The sequence below is a fragment of the Arachis stenosperma genome, chromosome 2, assembly GCF_014773155.1.
Source record: "Arachis stenosperma cultivar V10309 chromosome 2, arast.V10309.gnm1.PFL2, whole genome shotgun sequence".
In the NCBI taxonomy this organism is placed as follows: domain Eukaryota; kingdom Viridiplantae; phylum Streptophyta; class Magnoliopsida; order Fabales; family Fabaceae; genus Arachis; species Arachis stenosperma.
In genome coordinates this window covers 106,750,138-106,777,058 of record NC_080378.1, presented here as the reverse complement: position 1 = coordinate 106,777,058, position 26,921 = coordinate 106,750,138, and the positions used below count along the sequence as shown (strand labels likewise).

The window sequence follows — 26,921 nt, the reverse complement described above, 5'->3', positions numbered from 1 at the left end:
ATTGACATCCACATCCATGTATCTTGTTATTATTGGTCTCTATTCATATTCCGAGTGCTTATTGGTTTTGTTTATTCTAAGAAAAAAGAATAATCTCTTTTTACGTACCCAAAAACAAGTTAACATTTATTTTCACACTTAATTATCTATTTCTGAAGACTTGTAAATGTGAGGCGTTTTTTTGGATATGAGAAGTATTTGTGTGTTGTGTGTTGTTGTAAAGAATGTGGGTATTAGATATAGATTTAAGATAGTTTTTTTTTTAAATAAGGGATAAAAAAATTGGATCATTTAATTTTTTTGTAAAAAAAATTAAGTTTACTAATCGGACAATCCGATTAATATAGAAGAAAAAATTTAAATTTTGGCGAAGGTAATCGGACTATTCGATTTTTGTTTTTAACACTACAATTGCGTAAAATATTTATACACTTTATAACTACGTCTTATACTATTTTTCTTTTCACATCTAAAGAGTAAATACTCAACCCGGTCCTAGTAATTATCTCAAAAAGACTACGAGATCCTTAATAAAAAAAAATATCCAATCCGACCTCTAATTTTTTTAGACTGATTAGTGCCTTTAAAAATAAAATTAAAAAATAGAGTTAAATTTTTTTTTATCAAAAATTTCGTTATCTTTTAAAATAATTGTCAAGAGCGATTTAAAATGTTAAAAGTGTGTAAATGTTAACCAATTCTCTTCTATATATACCCAAGTGGATCCATAGATTGCAACCAATCTTAAAATTTTATATATGATTCAAGCTCAATCATCATGGTTTACGTAGGCTACTAGACTTATTAATCTTTTATTATAATTATGATGATGATTATCTAATATGGCTGAATATTTTAGACATTATAATGTCGTTTTTTATTGGGCATGCCAACTCCTTTATTATAGTAATGCATTGAACTCGGAAGTTGTTTGTGAAAACATATTTTAGTGCATCTTCGTAGTGAAATCACATGGGTCTAGTGTCAATGGACCCCAATTGGGGGGCTATTTCACTCCCTCTCTTCCTTTATTTGCTGACATATTTTTAAAAATTATTTATAATGGTTTATGTTATTCATACTATAATTAAAAATTATATTAAAAGATTTTTATTGTAAATAATCATAAAAAAATGCATTAAACATATATATTTTAAGATTTTTACTTTAGATGTCTTTCATTTACTTGCACCTTCATGAAATACAATATGATATTTTTTGTTGTTATTTTAAAATGTAGTATACTAAAAAATTAATATATTTAAGGAGATTTGTCATGATATTTTTCTCTATATAAGAATATTTTTATCTAATCAATGCTTTAAATTTTATTTTTTAAAACTTTTAAATTTTAAAAAGTAATTGTAATCAATAAAATGTATAACAAATTTGTAACAACATAAACATTTGAATTATATAATAATTATTAAATATTTAAAATAAAAATTATTAATGGGTTTTATATAATGTAAAAAATTTAGCGTTTTTTAGAAAATTATATGTTATTAAAGGTGATAAATAAAATAGCATATTATAGTTTTTCTTTTTCGTTTTTTTGAAAAAAAATATAATATTTATCTAAATAATAAAAAAATATTTTATTTAGTAAAAAAGAAAAAAGGAATGCTAAACACGTCAGCTCCATGGACAATAGAAGAGATCAGACTAGAGTAGTACTATGCTAGCTGAGGAAAAGATTATCACTGTATATATATATAATGATTAAATTATGTTTTATTTTAATGCATAATCTAACACAAGATAGTATTTGTATTAGGTGCATTACTTGCTTTTAAATGCATGTTACAAATAATTAAACTAAGGACAACAAAATAGACTATGGATAACTCATCTTGATTGCAAAATGCAAAGCATGCCAGTGGTCCTGTGATGGCAACACTGTCCCACAAACAAAATATAGAAAATGGAGTCACAGCAGGACCACCATATTTTTTTTTTTAATATTGGATTATTACGAGTGAATTTTTTCAAAAATAACTTAAATTATGTGTTATAAGTTTTATGAATTTTTATAAATATTATTGAAAAAAATAGTATTTTTATAAAACACCAGTGAAATTTTATTTTTATAGTTAAAAATATATTTTTTTTTCAAAATATCAATGATATTTTCTATTATTATCGTAACAATATAAAATACTAAAATAATTAAATATTTTTATATTTTATATTAAAATTACCCATATAAAAAAAATTAGCTCAGGACCATCCTTCAACCTTAGGCCAAACTTATTATTATTATTAAATAATTTCTAATTAATAATTAACAGTGATAACTGATAACTTAAAGGTAGGGAAGAAGGGAGGTGGTTTCTTTAATTTATCATTGTTTCTTTTCTTTTCTTTATTTTTTATTTTTTCTTTTTAACCTTTTAAGTAAGAGAAATTTGGGTGCATAATTTAAAGGATGGTATTGGTACTTGAATATAAAATATTTTTAGGCCTTGGCTTATTAATGTAGAGCATGCGTTCCTATGTCACTATCTTAATGTTTGATTGGCGTTACAAAACAAAGTGATATTAGCATACGTACTATGACACAAAAGAAAAGCTAATAAATGGTTGAAATGTTTTGGTAAGATTATTAGGGGATGTTGAGTCACTTGTTTGTATTCTAGCTACTTCATGATTTGACACATTTCTTTTACATGTCTTTAAATATACATTTTATTTCTAAAATTAATAATCATGCCATTCAAAAGTAAGTTACTATTTTGTTGCACTGGATTTAATTCATTATTTTTTGGATTTTAAATTAATATTATATATTTTTAGTTTCCATCAATTTCGAGATCTATAATTTAAGAATCTCCTAGTTTTATTTATAGACATATTTGGATATTTTTATTAAAGATATAAGTATTTATATATTTTTTTATTAGTTTAAATTTTTTTAAAAAAAATTATAATTTAGTATCAGAACTTTTATGTTAATAAAATTTAAAGTTCAATAATTATTATCTCCTAAAAAAACATAAGACAAATTAAAAAAATATCCATGCAAAGATTAAAACAAACTAAAAAAATTGTTTTAATTAAGTAATGCATTAGAGTAATTAAAACTATTTATGTGTCTATTTTTTTGGGTATATATATTTAAAAGATTTGGATCTTTTAAATTTTGAATTTTATTTTAGAAGATAAAATGTGAATGATTTTTTATCATTTATTTTATGGGATCCACTCCGATAAAAATGTCTAAAACGTCTTTTTTTAAAGATATTTTTTAATAATTAAAATTTAACATATATAAATTGTATTATTTTTGTCAAAATTAGGTTAGACAAATTAATTTGATCGAAAAATAGTGAATCAAATTTTGAACTGGTCTAAATTCAAATTTTTTTATTGAAAATAATTATAATACCCTTATTATAAAAAATGACTAAAATACTTTTATTATATATATTAATTTAAAAATCCTAAATTTTAGTTTTTTTTATTTTCTATTGTCATAAAATTAGGATTTAGAATTTTCAAAATCAATATATATATATATATATATAATAGACGTATTTTAGTTATTTTTTATAATAAGAATATTATAATATTTTTTATAAAAAAATATTAATTTAGACTGATTTAAATTTTTATTTATTAATTTTTGGCTAAACTAATTTATCCGGTCTAATTTTTAATAAAAATAACATAGTTTAATCAATTGGTTATACGTGTTAAATTTTGATTATTAAAAAATATTTAAAAAATATTTTTAATATTTTTATTTAAGTAACTTTCTTATTTTATACATAAAACCTAAAAAAAAATAAAAAAATATTTAAAATTTAAAAGATCTAAACTCTATTTAAAAATAGCGATTTCACCACAATTTTGGCAGGTCTATTATACATTGCTCTGCTGCCTTAATAATACAAGCTACTTACTCATCATGATATTGATTATTTGGTCACCCTTAAATTTTAGTAATAAATTCTCATTTTAATTAATACATAACTTTTTTATTAAATTGTGTTAAATGCCTATACACACCTTACAGAAAGGTATTCAAATATCATATTTTGCCATCAACTGCTAAGGAGCCAGCCAAGTTAGAGGATTAGAGCAAGTCCAATGGGAGTCCCAATTTTGCTTTTTCCTGACACTAATGAGTCCCCAACCGTTGGAGCAAAACAAATAGCGGTCCCCACACATTTTTCTAAGAGAGCCAGACCCTCTGAGCAGGGACTTTGGCCAGCCAATAATAACTTGCCAAGTGGCAAGTTATTATTTAAATAAATAATTATATAAAATTATATTAATTATATTAAATAATTATATTATAATAAATAAATAATAATTAATTTAATAATAATTATACTAATTATTTATATTAAATAATTAAATAATAATTAATGTTATAATAATTATAATAATTAATTATATTAAATATTGATATTCTTATTTAATTAATAATTTATTAATAATTATAATAATTAAGTAGATTAAATAATTAAAATTTTATTTAATTAATAATTTATATTAATTATTTATATCATAATTAATATTAAATATTATTTATATTTATATTGTTATATTAATTTAGCCGTTGCAAAACTAGCCGTTGTAAAAATAGCTGTTAGAAACTAGCCGTTACTATGTTACCGTTATTATTAATAAATTAATATTTTTTTACTCTATATAAACCACTTAGATACACTTCTATTCTCACACTCTCTACTACTCTTCTTCATCTTCTTCCAAGTTTACAAAATCAAAATTCTGCTACTATTATTTTTTGTTCAAAAAAATGGATCCAAACCAACTCAACTCTTTCTTCAATTACTTACAAAACTTTCCTCAAATTTCAAATACCCAACAATCTCAAACCTCAAACTCTCAAGTTCCAAATCAAAACTTCACACCACCAAATACATTTCAAAATCCAAATCCACAAAATCTTTCTAATTTCAATTTTCAAGCTCCTTATAATAATCAATTTCCTATATTCCAACCGCAAAATCAAAATTCACAAACACCCCATTTTCCATTTTCATCCATATTTAACCCCTCTATCGGAAATGTTACTCCAACTTCCTTGCCGTTTCCAACTCAATTCAGTGCATCAAGACATAACTCATCTGGTGTTGGTGGCTCTTCTAACCCATCCTCTCAGACTCCTATACAATCTAGTCCAAATTCGCAATATTCAGATTTTGCCAACCCTCATGGATTAGATGCTATCGACCTCAATGATGATATTGAAGATCGGAGGCAAGATAGTATTCAACACTGGCATTGGAAAGAGGATGAGATGTTGATCAGTGCATGGTTAAATGTTTCAACTGACCCTGTAATTGGTACCGATCAAAAGGGGGAAACATTTTGGAGTCGAATTCATAGCTACTGTGTAGAATTTTGCACCGACATGACAAGGGGGGTAGTTGCATGTAAGAAACGATGGTATAAGATCAACAAGGCTGTTGCACAATTTGCTGGTTGCTACGATCAAGCTAGTCGAAACATAAGGAGTGGTTCGAACGCTGATGATATAAAGGAGTTGGCTTATAAACTTTATTCCACAAATTGTGGTCAAAAGTTCACTTTTGAGAGGCATTGGAACATGCTTCGGTTGGAGCAAAAATGGAGAAGCCAACTACCTACACAGAGTGGCGGCTCAAAAAGAACCAAGGTTAGTGCAACTGGAGCATACTCATCCTCATCAAACCCAGAAACACCGTTGGCTGACGAACCCGGTGTGGACTCTCCCGTTCGCCCACAAGGATCAAAGAAGAGCAAGCGAAGAGGTAAGGGAAAAGCACAGATGTCTGAAGATTTTAGCGAAAGAAAATCATCGGTTGTCAAAAAATTATCTCTCATGGAAGATATTAAGAATGTTAGAGAAAAGGAACTAATGGAAAGGGAAAAAGAAAGAGAAGAGGAGAAGGAACATAGAGCAAAGATGATGGCAATCAAAGAGAAGGAGATACAAATTCAAGCGGCAATGAAAGAACAAGAATTACAAACTCAGAGGTATATTAAAGAAATGGAGATAAAAGCAAAAGAAAGGGAAATGGATATGCAAATACTTAATGCTGACACGTCTACAATGAGTGAGAAACGACGAGCTCTTCATGAGATTGCATGTGAGAAAATAATGGCCAAGTGGTTTACTTAATGGTTCCTTGTATTCGTAGTGTTATGTAGTATGTTCTTATTTATTTATTGCGTATTACTGCTATGTGATGTAGTTTGTTTTATTTACTTCTGATGTAAGTTTTTAAATTAGTCAATATTATTGTGCCGTTGTTGTTTATGAAAGTGACGGTTGCAAAAGTAGCCGTTGCAAAAGTAGCCGTTGTAAAACTAACCGTTACAAAAGTAGCCGTTGCAAAAGTAGCCGTTGCAAAACTAGCCGTTACAAAAGTAGCCGTTGCAAAAGTAGCCGTTACAAAAGTAGCCGTTGCAAAAGTAGCCGTTGCAAAACTAGCCGTTACAAAACTAGTTTCTCCACTTATAAATATCAACTATCAATGACTCCACAACTCCACTTCAACTCTTCTTTCTCACCTCGACAGAGAACTAAAAATTACATTTCTCCATATGGCTAAAAATTTTGATGATATGTTTAATGAGGCTTTGTATGGTAAAAGAAGACGGCAAGATAACACACTGATAGATAATTGGATCGATGAGTATTTACTCGAAGATTCAGAAGAAGAAGATATCGATAGAAGCCCTATCCCAATTACTCGTAGATGGATCAACAGAGATCGAGAAGCAGGACATGATCGCCTTTTTCAAGATTACTTTGCAGATGAACCGGTGTATAATGCTGACATTTTTCGACGGAGATTTCGAATGAGAAGAGATGTGTTCCTTCGGATAGTAGACGCTCTCTCAAACGTCTATCCGTATTTCCACCAGAGGGTTGATGCAACTGGAAGAAGAGGCTTGTCGCCACTTCAGAAATGTACCGCTGCGATACGGATGTTAGCATACGGCGTAGCAGCTGATGCTGTTGATGATTATGTGCGCATAGGCGAGAGCACTACAATTGAATGCTTGGAAAAATTTGTTGAAGGTGTCATTTCTGTGTTCCAGGATGAATACTTGCGAAAACCCAATCCAGATGACGTACACCGCCTGCTACAAATGGCGGAGGGTCGTGGCTTCCCTGGCATGTTGGGTAGCATTGACTGCATGCATTGGCAATGGAAAAATTGTCCAAAGGCGTGGAAAGGTATGTACATGAGTGGTTATCGTGGGGTTGCAACCATTGTACTTGAGGTTGTAGCATCTTCAGACCTTTGGATATGGCATGCGTTCTTTGGAGTTTCTGGTTCAAACAACGATATCAACGTGTTAGATCGTTCTCCAGTATTTGATGACATTCTAAATGATCGTGCTCCGGAGGTAAATTATACTATTAATGGTAACAATTATACAATGGGATACTACTTAGCAGATGGTATTTATCCTGAATGGGCCAAATTTGTCAAATCAATCTCAAAGCCACAAGGGGAGAAACGCAAGTTATTTGCACAATATCAAGAAGGGCAAAGAAAAGATGTGGAACGAGCATTCGGAGTGTTGCAAGCACGCTTTGCAATTATACGTGGTCCAGCTCGTTTTTGGGAAAAGAAGAAGCTTGCCAACATAATGAGAGCTTGTATTATATTGCATAATATGATTGTTGAGGATGAAAGAGACACTTATGCAGGAAATTTTGCTCAAGGCTTAGAGTATGATGATGTTGAAAATGGATTATCACAACCTCAGCTGGGAGAAGAAGATTTTGCACCATACCATCAATTTCTCCAAAGAAATGCCCAACTTCGAAATAGGCAGCAGCATAGACAATTGAAAGAGGACTTGATTGAACACATATGGCAATTTCACAATGCTTGTCGTCAACTGTAGAATTTAATTATGTTTTTTTTGTATTAAGTAATTTTACAAATTTGTGTAATCCCGAATTATATATTGTGTATTGTTGTTATGTATAAATTTATTTAATATTAATATCTTTTAATAGTGAATTATTTTTAAATTTAAATATTTAAATTATATTATTAAAAAAATTAATTACATTAATTTTAAGTATTTTAATTAATTAATTAATTAGGTGGGACCACAACAGGGACTAAAGTTAGTTCCTCCTAATGGAGAAGAGAGAGATGCTTTGAGTTCCTATTTACTGTTTATGATGCAAAAGCTGATGTGGAGTTACTTTTTATGACAGGTGGGCCATAAACAGGAACTGGGATGAGTTCCCTACTGGAGATGGTCTTAGGTGGCAGAAGGTACAATTTTATTCATATTGAAACTGTTGCCTTGGGAGACAAAATTAAATTATAATTATGTATGTGCTAGTACCTTGTGAGACCAGTATTCGTCAACTTGCGTTTTTGCCTTTGATGATTAATTTTTTAAAATATAGATAATAACACGAAAGTAATTATAGTTCAGTAGTTAAAAATAGGCTAGGGTACTGTTTTAGTATTTAATATTTTATTAAATTTTAATTATTTTTAACATTTAAATATTTTTTTTTGTCTTATTTACATTTCATTTTATTCTATTTTTATTTTTGGTCAAAATTATTTTTCTTCTAAAATTACAATTTTCTATTTATTATCTATTTTTTTCTTTATTTTTACTCTCAGATTATAATTACTATAATTGCGATAATATTACGTGTACACTAAAATCAGCCACCAAAATCAGCTACTAGTATAAAATACATATTGAAATACAAATAAACATTGAAAATAAATTAAACCACGCATGTATTTATATACAAATACATTGGTGACTGATTTTAACGACTAATTTTAGTGTATAAATAATATTTTTGTTTGTCACTACCTAAAAAAATTATAATAAAAGAAAAGATATTTTTAAAAAAATAATTTCAACCGAATGATAAAATAAAACAAAATAAAATATTTAGAATGAAAATAAGATATTTTAAATATTAGGGACGAAAATAAAATTTAATTTAAATATTAGAGTCTAAAATAATATTTTATGCTAAAAAATAGGTGTAAATATGGGAGAGAATAAAACTGGTGATTTAAAAATCCTATTTAAATTATATAAGTATATATAGATGAATTATTATTATTATTTGCCTGATTAGGTGAGGCAATGAGAAACTTATCTTAATCTTGCTTATAAATCCAAGCCATGCCTTATATCACATCACTTAAAAGCTAATGTGTTAATTTGCTTCTTTGTTCCCTTGTGATTATCCTATCATAAAAGCTTACTTGTGATTCCAAATTCCATGCACAGAAACTAGAGTTTGACAAAAACAAATCATAGATCACTAATAATAATAATAATAATAATAATAATAATAATAATAATAATAATAATAATAATAATAATGTGGATTAGGCATAGTTCAGTTGTCCAATCCATAGGTCCACATATGATAGTTAGATAAGTTGTTAATTATTGTTGTAGGTAACTGAAATTAGCTAGCCTAGTAGTAGCTAGTTCAGCGTTGAATGTGTGTATAAGTTAGAATGAATTTCAGGTCTAATACGACGCAGGTTTGGAATTAAAGTCCAAACATTATGGCATTAAATAAATTCAAAAAACATAGATACTTCAACGTGTCCAGTAATATGCACATTGTTGCTGTAGGTGCTATTGTAGATAAGAACTTTAGTAAGAAAAGGAATATCTGTTTTTCTTCTTCTCCTTTTATTATTATTATTATTATTATTATTATTATTATTATTATTATTATTTCACAACAGAAAAAGATATCCGCCAATGATGAGTTATAGCTAAAAAATAGTATATTTTCTCTATACTTTAGATACATTTTATCCTATTTTTTTAAAATAAAAAATAAACTATTTTTTTAGTAGTTAATTTTATTTTTTTTTTATCTATATATTAGTATTAGTATCGATCATGATCAAGATTATTATATTGATAAGAAGATTGTGAATGTACTTTTTATATCCAGAAATTGAGCGATAATAATTTTAGTGGATATAAGATTATATTTTGTTCCACATCATTATCGTTGTTACTAGATGATTATAAATATATTAAGAGATACAATAATGATACTTGCACAAAGCATTTGATTTTCACGAATAAGGATTCCTTTTAAATTGTGTTTTTTAGAATAGATTATAAATTAAAGGATAAAAAATTAAAATGAGCCAAGGAGAGCTCAAAATTACCCAATTCAGCCAATTCAAAAATCCATACATGAATCAACCAGGACGAATTATTATATAATTCGAATCAATATGATTCGAATTATAATTGCATGTAATTCGAATTGATATGATTCGAATTACGTTGAGGCAACAAACTAAGGTAATTCGAATTTAGTTAATTCGAATTACTAGGAAGGAGACATTGTTAAGTAATTCGAAACAACTTGTTTCGAATTACACTTAACTAATTCGAATTTAGTTAATTCGAATTACTAGGTTATGTTGTGATACTACATAATTCGAAACATATAGATTCGAATTATATATATATAGTGCGAGCCAGGACTGTATATATATGTTGTGAACTCATGATGCTCTCAACAAAGAGGGGAGATGGCTAGTGAGGAGAGTTTCCTAGTTCTGGTACATTACAGAGGGTCGATTAAGAGAAAAACTCGGTCCGGCGTGAAGTTCACTGATAAGGATCCCCTATGTATTATCGTGACGCCGACAACCACCTACGATGCTCTTGTTAGCTCTGTGCTGGAGAAGCTTGGTCTTGAAGGAGTTAAAAGGGTCAAGAAGTTTTTCTACCGCATTCCAACAGCGGTGCTCCATGACACCGTGAAGTTTGATTGTTTCACAATCGGTAGTGACGAGGACTTGCAGGTTATGTTTCTTTCTCGTAGGCAGTTTCCCGAGGTAAGGACACCAGAGCTGTTGGCAAAGTTGGTTGATGTGGTATCTAGCTCGGGTGGTTCGAACCGGAATGTCAATACTATAGCCGCGGTTGCCGGCTCGAGCTCGAGACCTGCTGTTGCTTCATCCTCTGCTCCTGTGTATGAGCCACCGATGCAGCCTGTTGCGTCCCCTTCGTTTGCCGTTGATCTGAGCGGCAATGTTGGAGACGAGGTTCGGTATGGGGAACATACTCCCACCGAGGTACTTTGTCCCACACCGGCTGGTGTTGGTGATGGTTTGTTTGATGATCCAGATGACGATGACGTTGAGCCGGATATGATCGCTGATGAAAGCGGCGATGATGTTGGAACTACTGTTCCGACAAGGGCTACAGGTGGATCTAGTTCTGGCACACAGCAGTATCCACCCCATTTTTCCTCATTGGACCTGGATGCCATGCGGCAGGACGAAAATGCTCTGCAGCCCTCAGGATTTGGCGCTAGAGAGACCGAGGGGTCTGCCGGTATGAACGAGTTCCAAGTTGGCCAACAATTTCAGGATAAAGATGAGGCGCTGTTGAGTGTGAAGACGTGCAGTATCCGCCGAGGGGTCCAGTACAAGGTCGTTGAGTCTGACTACCGCAGGTATGTGGGAAAGTGTTCTGAGTTTGGGAATGGGTGCACATGGCTAATTCGGTTGAGTCTCCGACAGCGGAAGGGTATCTGGGAAGTGAAGCGATACAACGGACCGCATACATGTCTTGCCAGCTCCATCTCCAGCGATCATAGGAGTCTGGACTACCATGTCATATCCACCTTCATTATGCCGATGGTTAGGGCTGATGCAGCTGTGAACATCAAGGTGCTTCAAAATGCCACGGCCGCACACTTTGGGTTCAGGCCAACGTACAGGAGGGTATGGATGGCGAAGTAGAAAGCCGTTGCCGTCATATATGGGGACTGGGACGAGTCGTACAATGAGCTCCCTAGGTGGGTTCTAGGAGTTCAGCTGACGATGCCTGGCACTGTAGCCGTCCTCAGGACTTGCCCTGTTCGAGTTGGGGGACAGGTCGACGAGTTTCAGGTTTATTTTCATAGGCTGTTCTAGACTTTTCCCCCTTGTATCCAGGCATTCCGTCATTGCAAGCCTTTGGTGAGTATTGATGGCACCCATCTATATGGGAAGTATGGGGGAACACTTCTAGTCGCCATTGCACAGGACGGAAACTCGAACATCCTCCCCGTCGCATTTGCACTAGTTGAGGGTGAGAATGCTGAGTCATGGTCTTTCTTTCTTTCCCACCTCCGTGAGCACGTGACACCCCAGCCGGGTCTGTTAGTTATTTCAGATAGGCATAACGGCATCAAGGCAGCCCTCGAGGCTCCGGAAGGGGGATGGCTACCCCCTGCTGCGTACCGGGCGTTCTGCATTCGACACGTTGCAGCGAATTTTGCCTTGACGTTCAAGGGAAAAGATGCCCGGAGGCTTCTTGTTAACGCCGCATATGCCAAGACCGAGGTTGAGTTTGACTACTGGTTTGACATTCTGCGCTATGAGAATCCGGCAATGTGTGACTGGGCGAACCGAATCGAGTATTCGTTGTGGACATAGTACTGTGATGAGGGTCGGAGATTCGGCTACATGACGACCAATATTTCGGAATGTGTCAACTCAATCCTGAAGGGGGTTAGAAACCTCCCTGTTTGCTCGCTGGTGAAGGCCACATACGGAAGGCTAGCTGAGCTATTTGTCCGTAAGGGTAGGGAGGACGAGGCTTAGATGGGTACTGGACAACAATTCAGTCAATACCTAGTAAAGTGTATCGAGGCCAACCTGAGGACAGCCAGGCACTTCACGGTGACTGTTTACGACAGGGATAACTCGGAGTACACCGTTGCTGAGACGACTCCGACAGGTTCATTCTCTCTTGGTACGTACAGGGTCTCATTAGGGTCTAAGAGTTGTGATTGTGGATACTTCCAAGCACTTCATTTTCCCTGTCCGCACGCACTGGCATGCTGTGCTTATTCATGGCTTACATGGCAGCCTTACGTCCACGAGGTATATCGCCTTAGTTCCGTATTCGGTGTCTATCAGCTGGAATTTATCCCTCCGATTCCAGAGGGTTTCTGGCCACCTTATGCCGGGCCTACCGTTATACCGGATCCGAGTATGAGGCGTGCGAGGGAGGGTCGTCCTCAATCCACAAGAATTCGCACCAACATGGATGAAGCAGATCCGAACCGGCCAAAGAGATGTGGCCTCTGCAGGCAGCCAGGTCACACCAGGCGTAGTTGTCCACAAGCCTCAGGCCCCAGCGGGACTGCTAGAAATCAGTAGGAGATTTGCTATGTCTGTGTTTGTTTGTTAATGTATTAGCACTTGTCTTCTAGTTGTTTTTAATTGTTAATGTATTAGCACTTGTCTGGAAATGTGGTTGTTTCCTATGTGTAATGAAACTTCTTATTTGTACCAAATATTTCTGTTGAATGTCTTTTAAATGATTGAAATTTATATCTATAACAAACAACATTATATCATGGGATGCCTGATAACGAATAACATAACATCAAACAATAAATCATAACATAAAAGTAGAATACATCAAAGTAAATGACATAACAAAACATCAACGTACATAAAATAATATCAAATAACATAATAACAAAGTACATACCATAACAATGATAACCAACCAACAAGGTACACAATATAAATATAACAACATGACATACACCACTATCCATGAATCATCTAAATAGGTGCGATCCAGTGCCGCAACGGCGTGGCACCCGTGTCCGGTAACCCCTACGTATGAGTGGCTCCTCATCCTCAATCGACTCATCGCTGTCATCTGGAACTGGCTGTCTCGGGATCAGAGGCGCAACATGCACGGGTCTGGATGACGACGGGCCGGCAACTGAGTGTGATCCAATACTCTGCGCCGATGCTGGGGTCCCACCCATGGCAAAAGGATGCGCAGGAGCTACCGTGGCAGGCTCATTCAGATCTACATCCAGGGGTGCCTGTGTCCCTGTCGTCTGAACCCGTCCGGCTGCAGCCTCATCCTCCTGCATGATGGTCCGGATATCATCAAGGAAATGTGGTCCACCGAACTCGGCCACAATGCCATCACTAGCAAGTAAGTCTCCAAACATCGAGCCAGGACTCACCCATGGAGTACTATCCTGAAGGGTATGATCATCACCGGGAACACCTACGAAATAATCTCCAAGACCTCCACCACCAAGCCCAGCATCAGTGTGACTCGTGGGATCTCCCATACCAGGTCCATGGGACCCACCATCATGCCCGCCCTGATGGGCCCTATCAACCCCCGCAACATCACCTCCCCCAGGCATCTGCGCTCCCTGTCTAGCAGCACCCACCCTCCTCCTGCCTCCACGACCACGAACTCTCTCCCCACCCCTAACTGCGTCATCCCCGGCATCTATAGCCCGATCGACCCAGTTCCACTCCCCGGCAACCTCAGCTGGTATGCGACGTCCTGAAGCGTGATAGTGCACTCTCCGAACGGCATGTGGAAGGTGTGCGTCTCAGGCCGCCACCTCTCGACGAATGCGCTGACTAGGGGCTCGTCTAGTCGGAACCATCTGTCGTTCAGTCTCGCAAGATGGTAAAGTCCCGCCATCTGCAAGTACGGAACATACCTCTCATCAAGACGCATCCCCTGTTGCCGCCTAACGCTGGATATGCAACGACGAGGCTGGCCAGTACATAAACCGCATAATTAGAATAGATGCACAAACCTCTAACATAAGCGATCTATTTTATAAGGAACCAGAAAATAAATCATGATGGGTAAAAGATATATGAAACAAACAACCAACATTTCATACAGAAACCGCTCACTCAAACCACGTGCCAATACCATTAACAAAAACATATGCATTTTCACATTTATCATATACCACTACCGTTATCCAAAACTGTTAACAAAAACCGAGTACAAAAACCGCTAACAAAAACCACTGGCCTAAACCGCTTGCTTAAACCGCTAACAATAAAATAAACTGCTAAAAAAAACCATTAACAAAAACCACTGTCCTACACCACCACCCTAAACCACGATCCCAAACCGCTAACCATCACTAAAACCACTATCCAAAACCATTAACACAAACCGCTTACAAAAAACAATTTCAAATACCACTAAAAAAAACTACTGGCCTAAACCACTTGCATACACACCTAATACTTAAATAAACCGCTATAAAAAACCATTAACGAAAACCACTAGCCTACACTACTTTCCTAAACCACTATCCTAAACCACTAACAGTAACATAAACCATTATAAAAAACCATTAACAAATACCGTTATCATAAACCGCTTTCATAAACCACTAACCTCTTCGTTGATCACACCGACGATATGAGCTACTCCATCCAAACGATAAAGCCTTCCCGGATCGTCCCCCATCGACAGAAACAGCCGCTCTGGTCGCACTCGTACTGAACATTGGTCTTCTTCTCTGGGATTTGGTGGGGTTGGAGAATGAGAAAGTGATTCGAATGAACTTGGCTCGAACTCCTTTTATAGCCGAATCCCTTGTAAATCGAATCAAGTTGATTCGAATTACTATGCAACTCAATTTTCACCTAATTCGAATCAACTAGATTCGAACCTCTCTATGATCCGCTTCTCCTAGTAATTCGAATTAAGTAAATTCGAATTAGCTTGATGTAATTCGAAACAACTTGTTTCGAACTACATTGGTTTTTTGGCTTCCTAGTAATTCGAATCATATCAATTCGAATTACATGCAAGTATAATTCGAATCATATTGATTCGAATTATATAATAATTCATCCTGGTTGATTCATGTATGGATTTTTCATTTGGCTGAATTGAGTAATTTTGAGCTCTCCTTGGCTCATTTGGGTTTTTTACCCTAAATTAAAAGGTAAAGTATATTTTTTATTTTTAAAATTTGATAAAAATTTTAATAATATTTTTAAAATTTGATAAAAATTTTAATAATATTTTTAAATTTTATTTTATTTTAATTTATTTTAAAAATATTTGATTTGTATTAAATATGTTTCTGATAACTAATTTTTTTAAAAAAATTAGAATTAATTTAGCAATAATTTTAAAAGAACAACTTTTAATATAAGTAAATCAGTTATAATTGTCATACATTATTGCTGGATTCATTCTAAATTTTTTGAAAAATTTAACTATAAAAAATATATTTGATGTAAATAAAAAATTTTAATAACAAAATAAAACTCAAAAATATTATTATTATTATTATTATTATTATTATTATTATTATTATTATTATTATTATTATTATTATTATTATTATGTCACAACAGAAAAGGATGCCCACGAAAAAACCACCAAAGAAACAAGAGATCGATTCACAGTCCCAAAATTCCAATAATTTGAACTGATATTTTGATAAATTTTATCCTACTTTATCTAAAATAAAAGATAAATTATCTCTTTTGATAGTTGATTATAATTTGTTTATCCATATATTAGTATTAGTATCAATCATAATTAAGATTATTAGAGTAGTAAGAAGATTGTGAATGTATCTTTCGCATCCAAAAATTGATGATAATAATTTTTTTTGAAATAAAATAAAAAAAACTTTATTTCCAAAAACCAATTATTTAAACTTTAATTTTTGAGACGCGTTTTTTTTAGTTTATAACAAGTTTGCCGTACTCTTCGGCAAACTTCATTATTTTAATAGAGTTTGCTGCATCTCCGGCGAACTTTATGTTAAGCTCGCCATGTTATATAAATTGTGGGGCCATTTAGTTTGTCGCTTTCAATTTTTCACTCTTCTAAATTTCCTTTCTTCCTTCTTCATTTGTCATTTTCAAATTCTTCTCTACGAGATTTTCTGTCTTCAGACGTCCATAAAATTTTTTATCTACTAGATCATCAGTTTTAAATCAGTATATAATATGTTTGTTTGATTTTTTAAATTATTATTTTCAAGTAGAATTACCGTTTACAATATGTTAGTTAGAGTAATTTATTAGTTAATTGTTAGTTAGTTTAGTTGAAATAGTTAGTTTAAGTTGTGAGTTAGATGTTAATTAGTTGAATATGTAGTTAGATTAGATTAGAATGATAAATAGTTAGTAAAATTAAGTTTTCAGTTAATTATTGATTAGTATGTTTATAGAGTTAGTTGAATACTAGTATTTTTACCCGTAATTACATTATAGGAATATAAATCTTTTAAAACTATGTCGATTTTGTCCTGACATTATAGATTATAGCACAAAAGATTTATAGAATCAAACCATTTTTACAAAAAAATCGTAGGCGACAAAAGTCCCCGTCGGCTAAGAAGACTAGGATCTTCGTAGATAAAAATAAAATAATAAAATTTTTAGTTATTATTTTTACGTGAAAGAATTTGATTTATTACTATATCTAAAATTTGAAGCGATTTAACTTATATACTTTTGATTAGGAGTTAAGTTTATTGCACAAATAAAAATAATTAATTTTTATGTTTGCTATTTAAAAATAATATTTTTTTCTCTATGTATATAAAAATATAATTAGATATTAGCATGAAAAATTTATATTGATAGTTATAAAATTAACTCAAAATTATTTTTTTTTAAATAATTGAATCTTGATTTTAACTTTTAATCATAACATTAGTATTCTCTCTAAATTATATTTAATAAATATTTAAAAGAAGAAAAATAAAAATATATATTAGAAAGATAAACAGTGAAAACTTAAAACTAAATAAAAAACTAAAAAAATATGTATATAATAATAATATTTTTTATTTAAATTATATTATTTTATTAATTTTAATTTTTGTAGAACAAAAAGTTAGAAAGATAAAGAATGAGAGAAAAGAGAGAGAAAGATAAAGATGAAGACTGAGAGAGGGAGTTTGAAAGAAAAAATTTTATTTTAATTATAATAAAAAATATCCGATGACACATTTTGATTTGTCAAATTACTAATATAAAATATAAATTACAGATTATATATAGAGTGGGAAGAGTAGAGAGAAATAGAAAAAGAGAAAGAGATAGATGAGAGAATTTATTAATTTTGGAAGGAAATATTTTTTCTCAATTTGAATAAGATAATGTCATGTGACACATTTGGTTATTAAATTAGATAATAATATATAAATATATCAGAATTATATATAGAGTGAAAATAGTAGAAAGAAATAGAAAAAAGGGAGAGAGGTAGATGAGAGAATTTAGAAATAGAGTTTATTAATTTTAGAGAAAAATATTTTTTCTTAAATTTAATAAGAGTGTCATGTGACACATTTTGTTATTTTAATTTAATAGCTATATTTTAATTTTAATTTTAATATTTTAATTTTAATATAATTAAAGAATATCATGTTGCACATTTTAATTGTCAAATTTATAATTTTTTATTGATAATGATATAAAAGAGATAGAGTGGTTGAAAGAATGAGAGGGATAGATAAAGGGAGAAGGATGAGGGGAGAACTATTTAATTTTGGAGAGAAATATTTGATTTTAATTATAATGAGGAAGTGACATGTGGTACATTTTGGTTGTAAAATTAGTAGGGATGAGGGGAAAACTCTTTAATTTTGAAGGAAAAGATTTGATTTTAATTGTAATGAGGGAGTGACATATTACACATTTTGGTTGTAAAATTAGTATAAAGAAAGATAGAACTCTTTAATTTTAGAGGAAAAAATTTGATTTCGATTGCAATGAAAAAGTGACATGTGGCACATTTTGATTGTAATATATATATATATATATATATATATATATATATAATTAGATTAGATTATAATGATACATAGTTGATGTGATCATGTACTTAATTTACATATTAAGTAGTAATTTTATAAATTGATTAAGATGTAGGGTAGACAATTAGTTAGTTTAAATATGTATTTTAAATATTTAGTTAATGTGAAAGGAATTGAATTAAGTTTATTTTATTTTATTTTATTAGAGTATAGTTAGATGGAGCAGCAGTGTAGAGTTAAGAATATGACTAACTTAAATGATGATGATAAATATTGATTTATTAGGTTAAATACCCAATTAATTTTGATTGTCTTTGTTAGTGTTGCAGGCCAAAATTAAAGTAGTAGCAGCCTAAAGAGATAGAACAAAAAAATAAAGATTTTTGGTGGGCTTTCTAACTCTCCAAGCTCAAAGAAATGAAGCAAAGGAATTAATTGGGTTGAATGGAAAGTCAATTCAATCCAAACTCAAGTTAATCCATCCAAGTTGAAGCCAACCAAAGCCAATGTTCACAAGGTTCTTTTTGGTCAGACTCATGATGAAAAAGAAAAAGCTTATTCCTTGTTCATTCACCAGAGAAGAAAGAAAGAGAAAGGTAAATCACAAAAAGCAAATGTCTAATCGCTCTGATCAAAGCAAGCTAAGCTAAGTCAGAGGATAAAGGTGATTTATTTCTATTTGGATGCAATTTATTTCTTCACTCCTTCTTTAAATTTCTGCAACGCCAATTCGGGATAAATAGAGAAAGTGATTTCTGATAATCACTGCTGTGAATCAAAGGCTCAAAATATTTCTTGGGGATAAAGCACTATCTCAAAAGTTTGGATTTGGGTTTACCATTAAAAATTTTCTTTTTTCTGCTCTGAGGTCTTCGGTCAAGTAAAAGGACTAGCTTTGAAATCCCTAATCTAGGGGTTAATTGAAGAAAGTGAGATGACAAGTTTAGGAAGCACACAGTTCAAAGAGTTGACTTAGAAGAAATCCAGAAAGGTGACTCCGTAAGAGGTACAAAAAGAAAAATTATTTCTGAGTCAGGCAAGGAGACAGAACCCGAATAGAGAGCTAAATGTGAAAGCTCATTACTGAGTTTGAAGTCTTAGAAGCATTGCACCTACACTAAAGGAAGCACTCCGCCAAGATGAAAAATGAAGTCTTGAGTTATGTTGTTGGGTTCAGTTCATAGTGTTTAAGCTGTTATGCATCAATCTCCTTCATGTTTTATAGTTTTGTATTTCAGTTTTAATGTATATGTTTCTGTATTGTCTTTGAGAGGTAAAAGGCTGAGAGAACGACATTGAAAAAAAGCCTAAGATTGAAAAAGGCTGAGTGAAACACTTGAGAGAAAAGTCAAGAGTGGATTCTGATTTACTTTGGTTGTAATTTTCTATCTTGTGTCAAGTACCTGTGAGGTATCCTTTACTAGTTGGGTAAGCACTTAGTGTAAAGAGTTAGGTATTAGCATAACCAAGTCAAGTTTAAGAAGAAACTTGTGTGTCTAAATAGGATTGTGTGAATCCTAAGAAATTGGTGTATGTAATACTTTGACTATAATGAAAATTTCACCACTGTTGTGGTAGAGATTGGATGTAGGTTGCATTGCACAAGGTAACTGAACAAGGATACATGATTGTGTCAACTTCTTCCTTTCTCTCTCTAGTCTGTTTTCTGATATTTATGAGACAAAAAGAAATTGTCTCTTAAATTTTCTGCTGCACAGTTCAAATAGAAATCAAGTTTAAGTTAAGTAACAAAGGATTTGTTTGTTAAAGCAAAAGAAGGTTATAGATTCAACCCCCTTCTCTAAGCCTTCTGTAACCTTCAATTGATATCAAGAGCCAAGGTCTCAAGAATCAAGCCTCACAACTTGGATTAAAGGTCCAATATCGAATAACTTGGGCACAACCACAGTTGCCTACACTCTAATAGAAGGTCAGTCAAACAATAGGCCTCTCTTCTTCCACGGGAAGAACTATGCCTACTGGAAAGAAAGAATGTGAATCTTTATCCAATCCATCGACTACAACATATAGAATATTGTTGTGAGCAGCCTCAAAATTCTAACAAAGACAAGTGCTGATGGAATGGTGATTCCAAAAGAGAAAACTCAATGGAATGACGATGACAAGAAGAAAGTGGAACTGAATGCTAAAGCCATTAACTTGTTACATTGTGCTATTCGCTTTTAGGAGTACTGAAAGGTGTCTAGATGCAAGACAGCTAAAGAAATATGAGAGAATTTCCAGGTTACACACGAAGGCACCAAACAAGTCAAAGAAATAAGGATTGATATGCTAAGAAAAGAGTATGAGATGTTTAACATGAAGGATGAAAAAAGTGTTGATGAAATATTTGAGAGATTCTCAATCATAATCAACAGTTTTGATGCTATGGGTTTAACTCATACAAAACAAACCCTAGTGAAAAAAGTTCTTAGAAGCCTCATAAAAGATGGGAAACAAAAGCCACTGTCCTAGCCGAGAGTAACAACCTAAGTCCTATAACCTATAATGAGCTGAGAGGAAAACTTTCTACTTATGAAACCACACACACAAGCCAAGACTCAAAGAAAAAGGGAATAGCCCTTGAGTCAAAAGTCGAACCAAAAGAGAGTGAATCTAGTGATAGTTTTTCAGATGATGAACTTGTGTTTTTTGCTAGGAGACTTAGAATGTTAATGAAGAACAAAGACAAGTACAAGGGCTTGAGCTCAAAGGAGTACAAGAAGGACATGAGCAAAGTGATTTGCCACAACTGCAAAGAGGCTGGACATCTCAAATACAACTGTCCGAAACTCAAGAAGGAGGACAAAGGAAAGAAAGAAAAGAAGAGAGTGCTCATGACATCTTGAGAGGATCTTGAGAACGATTTGGATGACGAAGAAGACTCCGAATGTGAAGCTCATATCTACTTTATAGCTGGTGAGGATCAACTTGATGAGGTAAATTACTATGACTTGTCCATAGATGATTTACATGTTATCATTGATGATATCACCCTCAATTCTAAAAAATTGTTGAACAAATACAATAAATGCAAATTAGAAAAAGAAATGTTGAAAGCTGAAAATGATTTTTTGAAAGAAAAGGTGAAGGAAACCGAATGTGCTTTGGACATTATTGAAGAAAATAGATTTCTGAAATTTGAACTTGAGAAACTTAAAGGAAAGCACATTGTGGATCCTTCTCAAGAGCTTGTTGCTGAAAATGAAAGGTTAAATGAGCTGATTAAAAGACTAAATAGTGATTTAGCAAAATTTACTCATACTTCTAGTAACTTGGACAAATTACTTGCAAATTAATGATCATTGTTTAAAAAATTTGGTTTAGGTTATGTAATAAAAGAGAGTGCAATTTTTTATAATTCTTCTACAAAATCCATGGCCTCTTCTTCTTCAAAAACAAAATATACCTTCAACAAATTTGGTTTGGGATATGCTCCCACCTATGAAGAGAAATTTAAAAAATCTTATTTTGATGAAATTGCATCATCTTCAAGAACCAAACCAACACCAAATGAATCGGGTCTGGGCTATGTCTCAAACAAGGAGGTTGTTTTAAAAAATCCACAGCTTCACAAATAAACCTCTTATTCAAAAAGCTCATATGCTTTCAAAAATTCTGGTTTGAATGCATTTGCAAAAAGAAACCCTAATAACAAAAATGACTTTGTCAAAAGAAATGCCCAATTCTCAAAAACCAGAAAAATTCAGTCATTTAACTATTTCCAGCATCAAAACTTACATCAATCTCAGCAACATACATCTAGAAATCATTGCTTTAATTGTAAGAAAATTGGTTACTCTTACTCACAATGCTTTATTAAAAAAAGAAGAGTAGGAAACCAAACGTACAATGTTGTTTGTGATTTTAATGCACTTGGACAACCAAAGTGGATTAACTTCAAAGGATTCTAACTAATTTGGATACCTAAGGTTACTTGAGATTGTATTCAGATTTGCCTAGCATCCAAGAAGAAAAAAGATATGTGGTAATTGGATAGTGGATGCTCTATGCACATGAAGTGCTATTCGTAGCAAACCGTTGTGATAATGTGTATGGTTTCACTCTTGATGAACTAAATAATCAAAATGTAGTTTGTTTTCATTCCAAAGAATCTGAAAAGTGGCTATGGCACAAAATATTGGGCCATGCTAGCATGTTTCAAATTAACAAGCTTGTCAAGAAAGGATTAGTAAGAGGTCTTCTTTTGATAAAATTTGACAACGATATCACTTGTGATGCTTGTCAAATGGGAAAACAAACAAAGAACTCATTTAAATCAAAGGAAGACATCTCTTCTAAAAGACCACTTGAATTGCTACATATTGATTTATTTGGTCCAACAAGAATCCAAAGCTTAAGTGGTAAATATTATGGGTAGGTTACTGTGGATGACTACACAAAATATGGCTGGATTTTATTTCTTGCCCACAAAAATGATGCCCTCTCGGCTTTTGAAATTTTTAGCAAGAAAATTCAAATGAAAAGGATTTAAAGATCGACTCAGTAAGAAGTGATCATGGAACTGAATTTCAAAATCAATCATTTGAATCCTTTTGTGAGGAATTTGGAATATCACAAAATTTTTCTTGTCAAAGATCACCACAACAAACTGGTGTTGTTGAAAGAAGAAACATAAGCATTCAAGTAATGACAAGAGCTATGCTTTGTGAAAGTAATGTTCAAAAATTCCATTGGGCTGAAGCTGTGGATTTAGCAGCAACTATTACTGTCGAATTTAGCGACGTTTTCTGCGTTGGATACAAGCAAGATTTAGTTTCCCAAATTAGTTACTGTCGAATTTTATGTTCCAACACTAAATCCAATGGTAATCGTTGGCGCAAAATCTTATTTCAATAGCGTCAATTTTTATCCGCGAATCTTCCATCGAATTCAGCCGCTCATATATCGGTTTAGTGAAATGCTGCGTTCAGGCAATTTACCGTTGGAAATTTTTACCGGTAAATCCGACGGTAAAATTGGGATAAAATTAAAACGCGAACCCCCTCCCCCTAACTTCTACGAACTCACTCTCTCTCTTCTTTCTCTGCTCTTGTCTTCTCTCTTCGGCCCTGAAGCTGTCGGTGTCGCTACCACCAGCTGGAGCCTCCGCTGCCATCGTCGTTTTACATTGTCGCTGCTGGAGCTGTCGGCCACTGTGGAGCTGATGGGAACGCTACTGCTGTTCGCGTTCGTGGTAACTGCCATCGGTGATGGTTATGTTGTCGTCGTCACTATCGCCTCCTCTCTCCACCGCGCTTCTACCATCCTACGGCCACCATCAGAAATAATTTTGGCAGTGTTTTTATTTTTTTTTTAAATTTTTTGTGAGTTTTAATTTTTTAAGTAGTTTATTAAATTATTGATTAAATTAGTGTAATGAAATTTATGATTACGGTTTGGTTTGATTTTTTTTATTTTTAGATTTTTCGTGAGTTTAGGATTTTGTCAAGTATTTTATCAAATTATTGATTAAATTAGTGTAATAAAATTTGTGATTAGGGTTTGATTTTATTTTTTTATTTTTTTAGATTTGTTATGATTTTAGGATTTTGTTAGGTATTTTGTTATCAAATTATTGATTAAATTAGTATAATAAAGTTTGTGAATAGGATTTCTTATGTTAATTTAATGTAAATAGAAATTAAATTAAGTTAAGGTAGGTTAAGTAGGGTGATATTAAGAGTGCTCGAGCTATTGGAAGACTTTGTTTAGTTTGTTGAATTCGTTTCACCACGTGAATTTAATAAGTTTTTTATTAAGACGTGCTATTTTTCTAAAATTAATTGGAGTTTGCTTCTTTTGTATTACGTGCATTCGTGTTTCAAGTAGGTTTTTTATCCCTAAATATAATCAATTGTTTAAGTTTTATATCGGACTTACTTTTTGTCGGATAGCATTTCAGGACGGAAGTGAGAGAAGGTCATGTAGAGGTGCCTTTCTCGAAACCGGGTAAAGTATACTTTTTGTCCCTAAAGTTTGTACTTTTTAAAAAATATCCTCAACGTTTAATCTTATTCAATTTTGTCCTAACCATTTTCGATTCATTCAATTTTGTCCTTAATGTTTTCAATTTGTTTCAAAAATATCCCTAAATATTTTCAATTTTTTGCCAACATTTTAGATGGAGTTAACATTCAGGGGTAATTTTGATACAAATAAAAAATGTTAAGGACAAAATTAAATATAATTAAACATAAAGGGTATTTTTGAAGAAAATCACAAACGTTAGGGATAAAAAACATACTTTACCCCTCGAAACCCTTATTTGCTGGAAAATTGTGGAGTTATAAGGGGTTATGTACTAGAATAGTTAGGATTTGATGTGTTATTAAATTTGTGTTTATTCTAATTTATGCTTACAGCTATTTTTTTTGTAAAAACTGTTAAATTTATTTAGTGGATGTATCTGAATTAAGAAAAAGTTCTGTCAAAATTTTGTTTAAATTTGTTGAAAACATGTTTGGTTTGTGAGAAAACAATAATCAAACTTGGTTGGAGATCTTAATTATAGGAGACACCCTACCAAATTTTGTAAAAATGTTAATAAGTTATGTTGTTGGATGAATTCTAGGGTGTTTATTGCAAGATGATTGTAAGTCATCGTATGTGGATGTATGATAGCGACAACAGCGGATTGGGATTTTAAAACCTGAATTCTTTGTGGGAGTTGACGCATTTGTTACGTATGTCTTCAATATGGAACCGTTTAGGTCTCAAGGGATATCTAGGTGTCCGTGCTATAAATGTTAGCTGAATATGTGGTTAGGACCTTCAGATATAACACTTTAACTCTACCATAATGGATTCAAGGATGAGTATTGGATGTAGAGAGAATACGGATAAGTGAATGAGTAGAAAATTAACCAATCTATCTCAAATTTTAATATAGTTGGGTTCCGATCAATGAAGGTTCGGGTGGTTAGAGAAATAAACATGGAAGAAATAAATTGGAAAGATAACCAAGATAGATACAACGAGATGGTGTTTGATGCAATCAGTGTTACTGATATGGAAGATGCTGAACAAGAGCATAACTCGGAGGCAAAAAGCTTTTATCATCTGTTAGAATATACTATGAAACCCTTATACGAGGGGTCTGTTCATTCAAAATTGTCTGCATGCATTAGAATGATGTGTATTAAGTCTGAGTCAAATCACACCCAGGAGTCTTTTGATAAGTGGGTCACCCTTTGCAACGACTTAGTACCTATTGGGACTAGTGGCATCCCTAAAAGCCACTATGAAACAAAGAAGTTATTTTCGAAATTCGATATAAATTCGGTGAAAATAGATTGTTATTTGAATGGTTGTATGTTGTATTACAAAAAGGACATAGATCTAAATGCTTGTAGATTTTGTGATGCACCGAGATTTCAACTTGAGAGAGAATGTATTGGTAAACGACGGTTAAAAAGAATTTTAAACAAACGGATGCACTACTTGCCCTTAATCCATAGGTTAAAACGGTTGTATGCATCGATGAGTTTAACCTTCCACATTACCTGGCATAGTAATGACAAGAGAAATGATGGCTTTATGACGCACTTGTGACATGGAGATGCCTGGAAGCACTTTGATAGAGGTTCACCCTACATGTGCGAGCGAGTTCAGAAATATTAGATTAGCTTTGTGCTCTGACAGGTTTGCACCAAATTCTAATTTCGGTAACGCATACTCTTATTGGCCTGTAGTGACTCCCTATAACATACCTTTCAAAATGTGAATGAAGGACCATACATGTTCCTAACTTGTATCATACCTGGTCCAAGCAATCCAAAGACCAAAATAGAAGTCTTTTTGCAACCCTTGGTGGATGAGTTGATGATGTTGTGGGTTAATGGTGTAGAAACGTATGATATTTCAACCAAGACAAACTTTCAACTACATGCAGTGTTGATGTAGACTATTAACGACTTTTCTGGGTACGAGATGTTATTAGTTTTGTCAACTCAGGGAAGAATGTCGTGTACCATTTGTATGGAAGATACAAAGGCATTTTGGCTGAGGAATGAGGTAAGAATTCGTGGTTTGATTATCATCGAAGGTTTCTCGATATTGATCATCCTTTTCGGCTGAACAAAGGCTTGATTAGGAAGAATTGAACTGAACAAGAAGAAGCACCCATGAGATTAAGTGGTTTGCAAGTTTAGCATCGTGTTAGTAGAATTCCAAGGATCCTCGATAACGGGGTTGGTGTGAGACCTTCGGGATATGGTAAGGAGCATAATTGGACCAAGTAGAGTATATTTTGGTACTTACCTTATTGAAAAGATAATTTGGTTCAACATTGTCTTGATGTGATGCACATTGAAAAGAACTT

General features: G+C 32.8%; 4 protein-coding genes across 4 annotated transcripts; all 4 read left to right on the top strand.

The window, feature by feature from the left end:
* The first annotated feature begins 4,768 nt into the window (after window positions 1–4,768).
* LOC130963408 (glutathione S-transferase T3-like) lies at window positions 4,769–6,136 on the top strand. Its single transcript, XM_057889530.1, has one exon. The coding sequence runs from the start codon at window positions 4,769–4,771 to the stop codon at window positions 6,134–6,136; it is 1,368 nt and encodes a 455-aa protein (XP_057745513.1).
* Window positions 6,137–6,561: 425 nt separating this feature from the next.
* On the top strand, window positions 6,562–7,881 carry LOC130963407 (uncharacterized). The gene has a single exon (XM_057889529.1). It carries the CDS (start codon window positions 6,562–6,564, stop codon window positions 7,879–7,881), a length of 1,320 nt encoding a protein of 439 aa, XP_057745512.1.
* Window positions 7,882–10,541: 2,660 nt separating this feature from the next.
* On the top strand, window positions 10,542–11,762 carry LOC130963406 (uncharacterized). The gene has a single exon (XM_057889528.1). It carries the CDS (start codon window positions 10,542–10,544, stop codon window positions 11,760–11,762), a length of 1,221 nt encoding a protein of 406 aa, XP_057745511.1.
* Window positions 11,763–12,608: 846 nt separating this feature from the next.
* Window positions 12,609–13,169, top strand: LOC130963405 (uncharacterized). The gene has a single exon (XM_057889526.1). The coding sequence runs from the start codon at window positions 12,609–12,611 to the stop codon at window positions 13,167–13,169; it is 561 nt and encodes a 186-aa protein (XP_057745509.1).
* The last annotated feature ends 13,752 nt before the right edge of the window (window positions 13,170–26,921 follow it).

Excerpts from the sequence above, each read along its gene's own strand:
- LOC130963407 (XM_057889529.1), top strand. The coding sequence starts at position 6,562 with ATGGCTAAAAATTTTGATGATATGTTTAATGAGGCTTTGTATGGTAAA.
- LOC130963408 (XM_057889530.1), top strand. The coding sequence starts at position 4,769 with ATGGATCCAAACCAACTCAACTCTTTCTTCAATTACTTACAAAACTTT.
- LOC130963406 (XM_057889528.1), top strand. The coding sequence starts at position 10,542 with ATGGCTAGTGAGGAGAGTTTCCTAGTTCTGGTACATTACAGAGGGTCG.
- LOC130963405 (XM_057889526.1), top strand. The coding sequence starts at position 12,609 with ATGGGTACTGGACAACAATTCAGTCAATACCTAGTAAAGTGTATCGAG.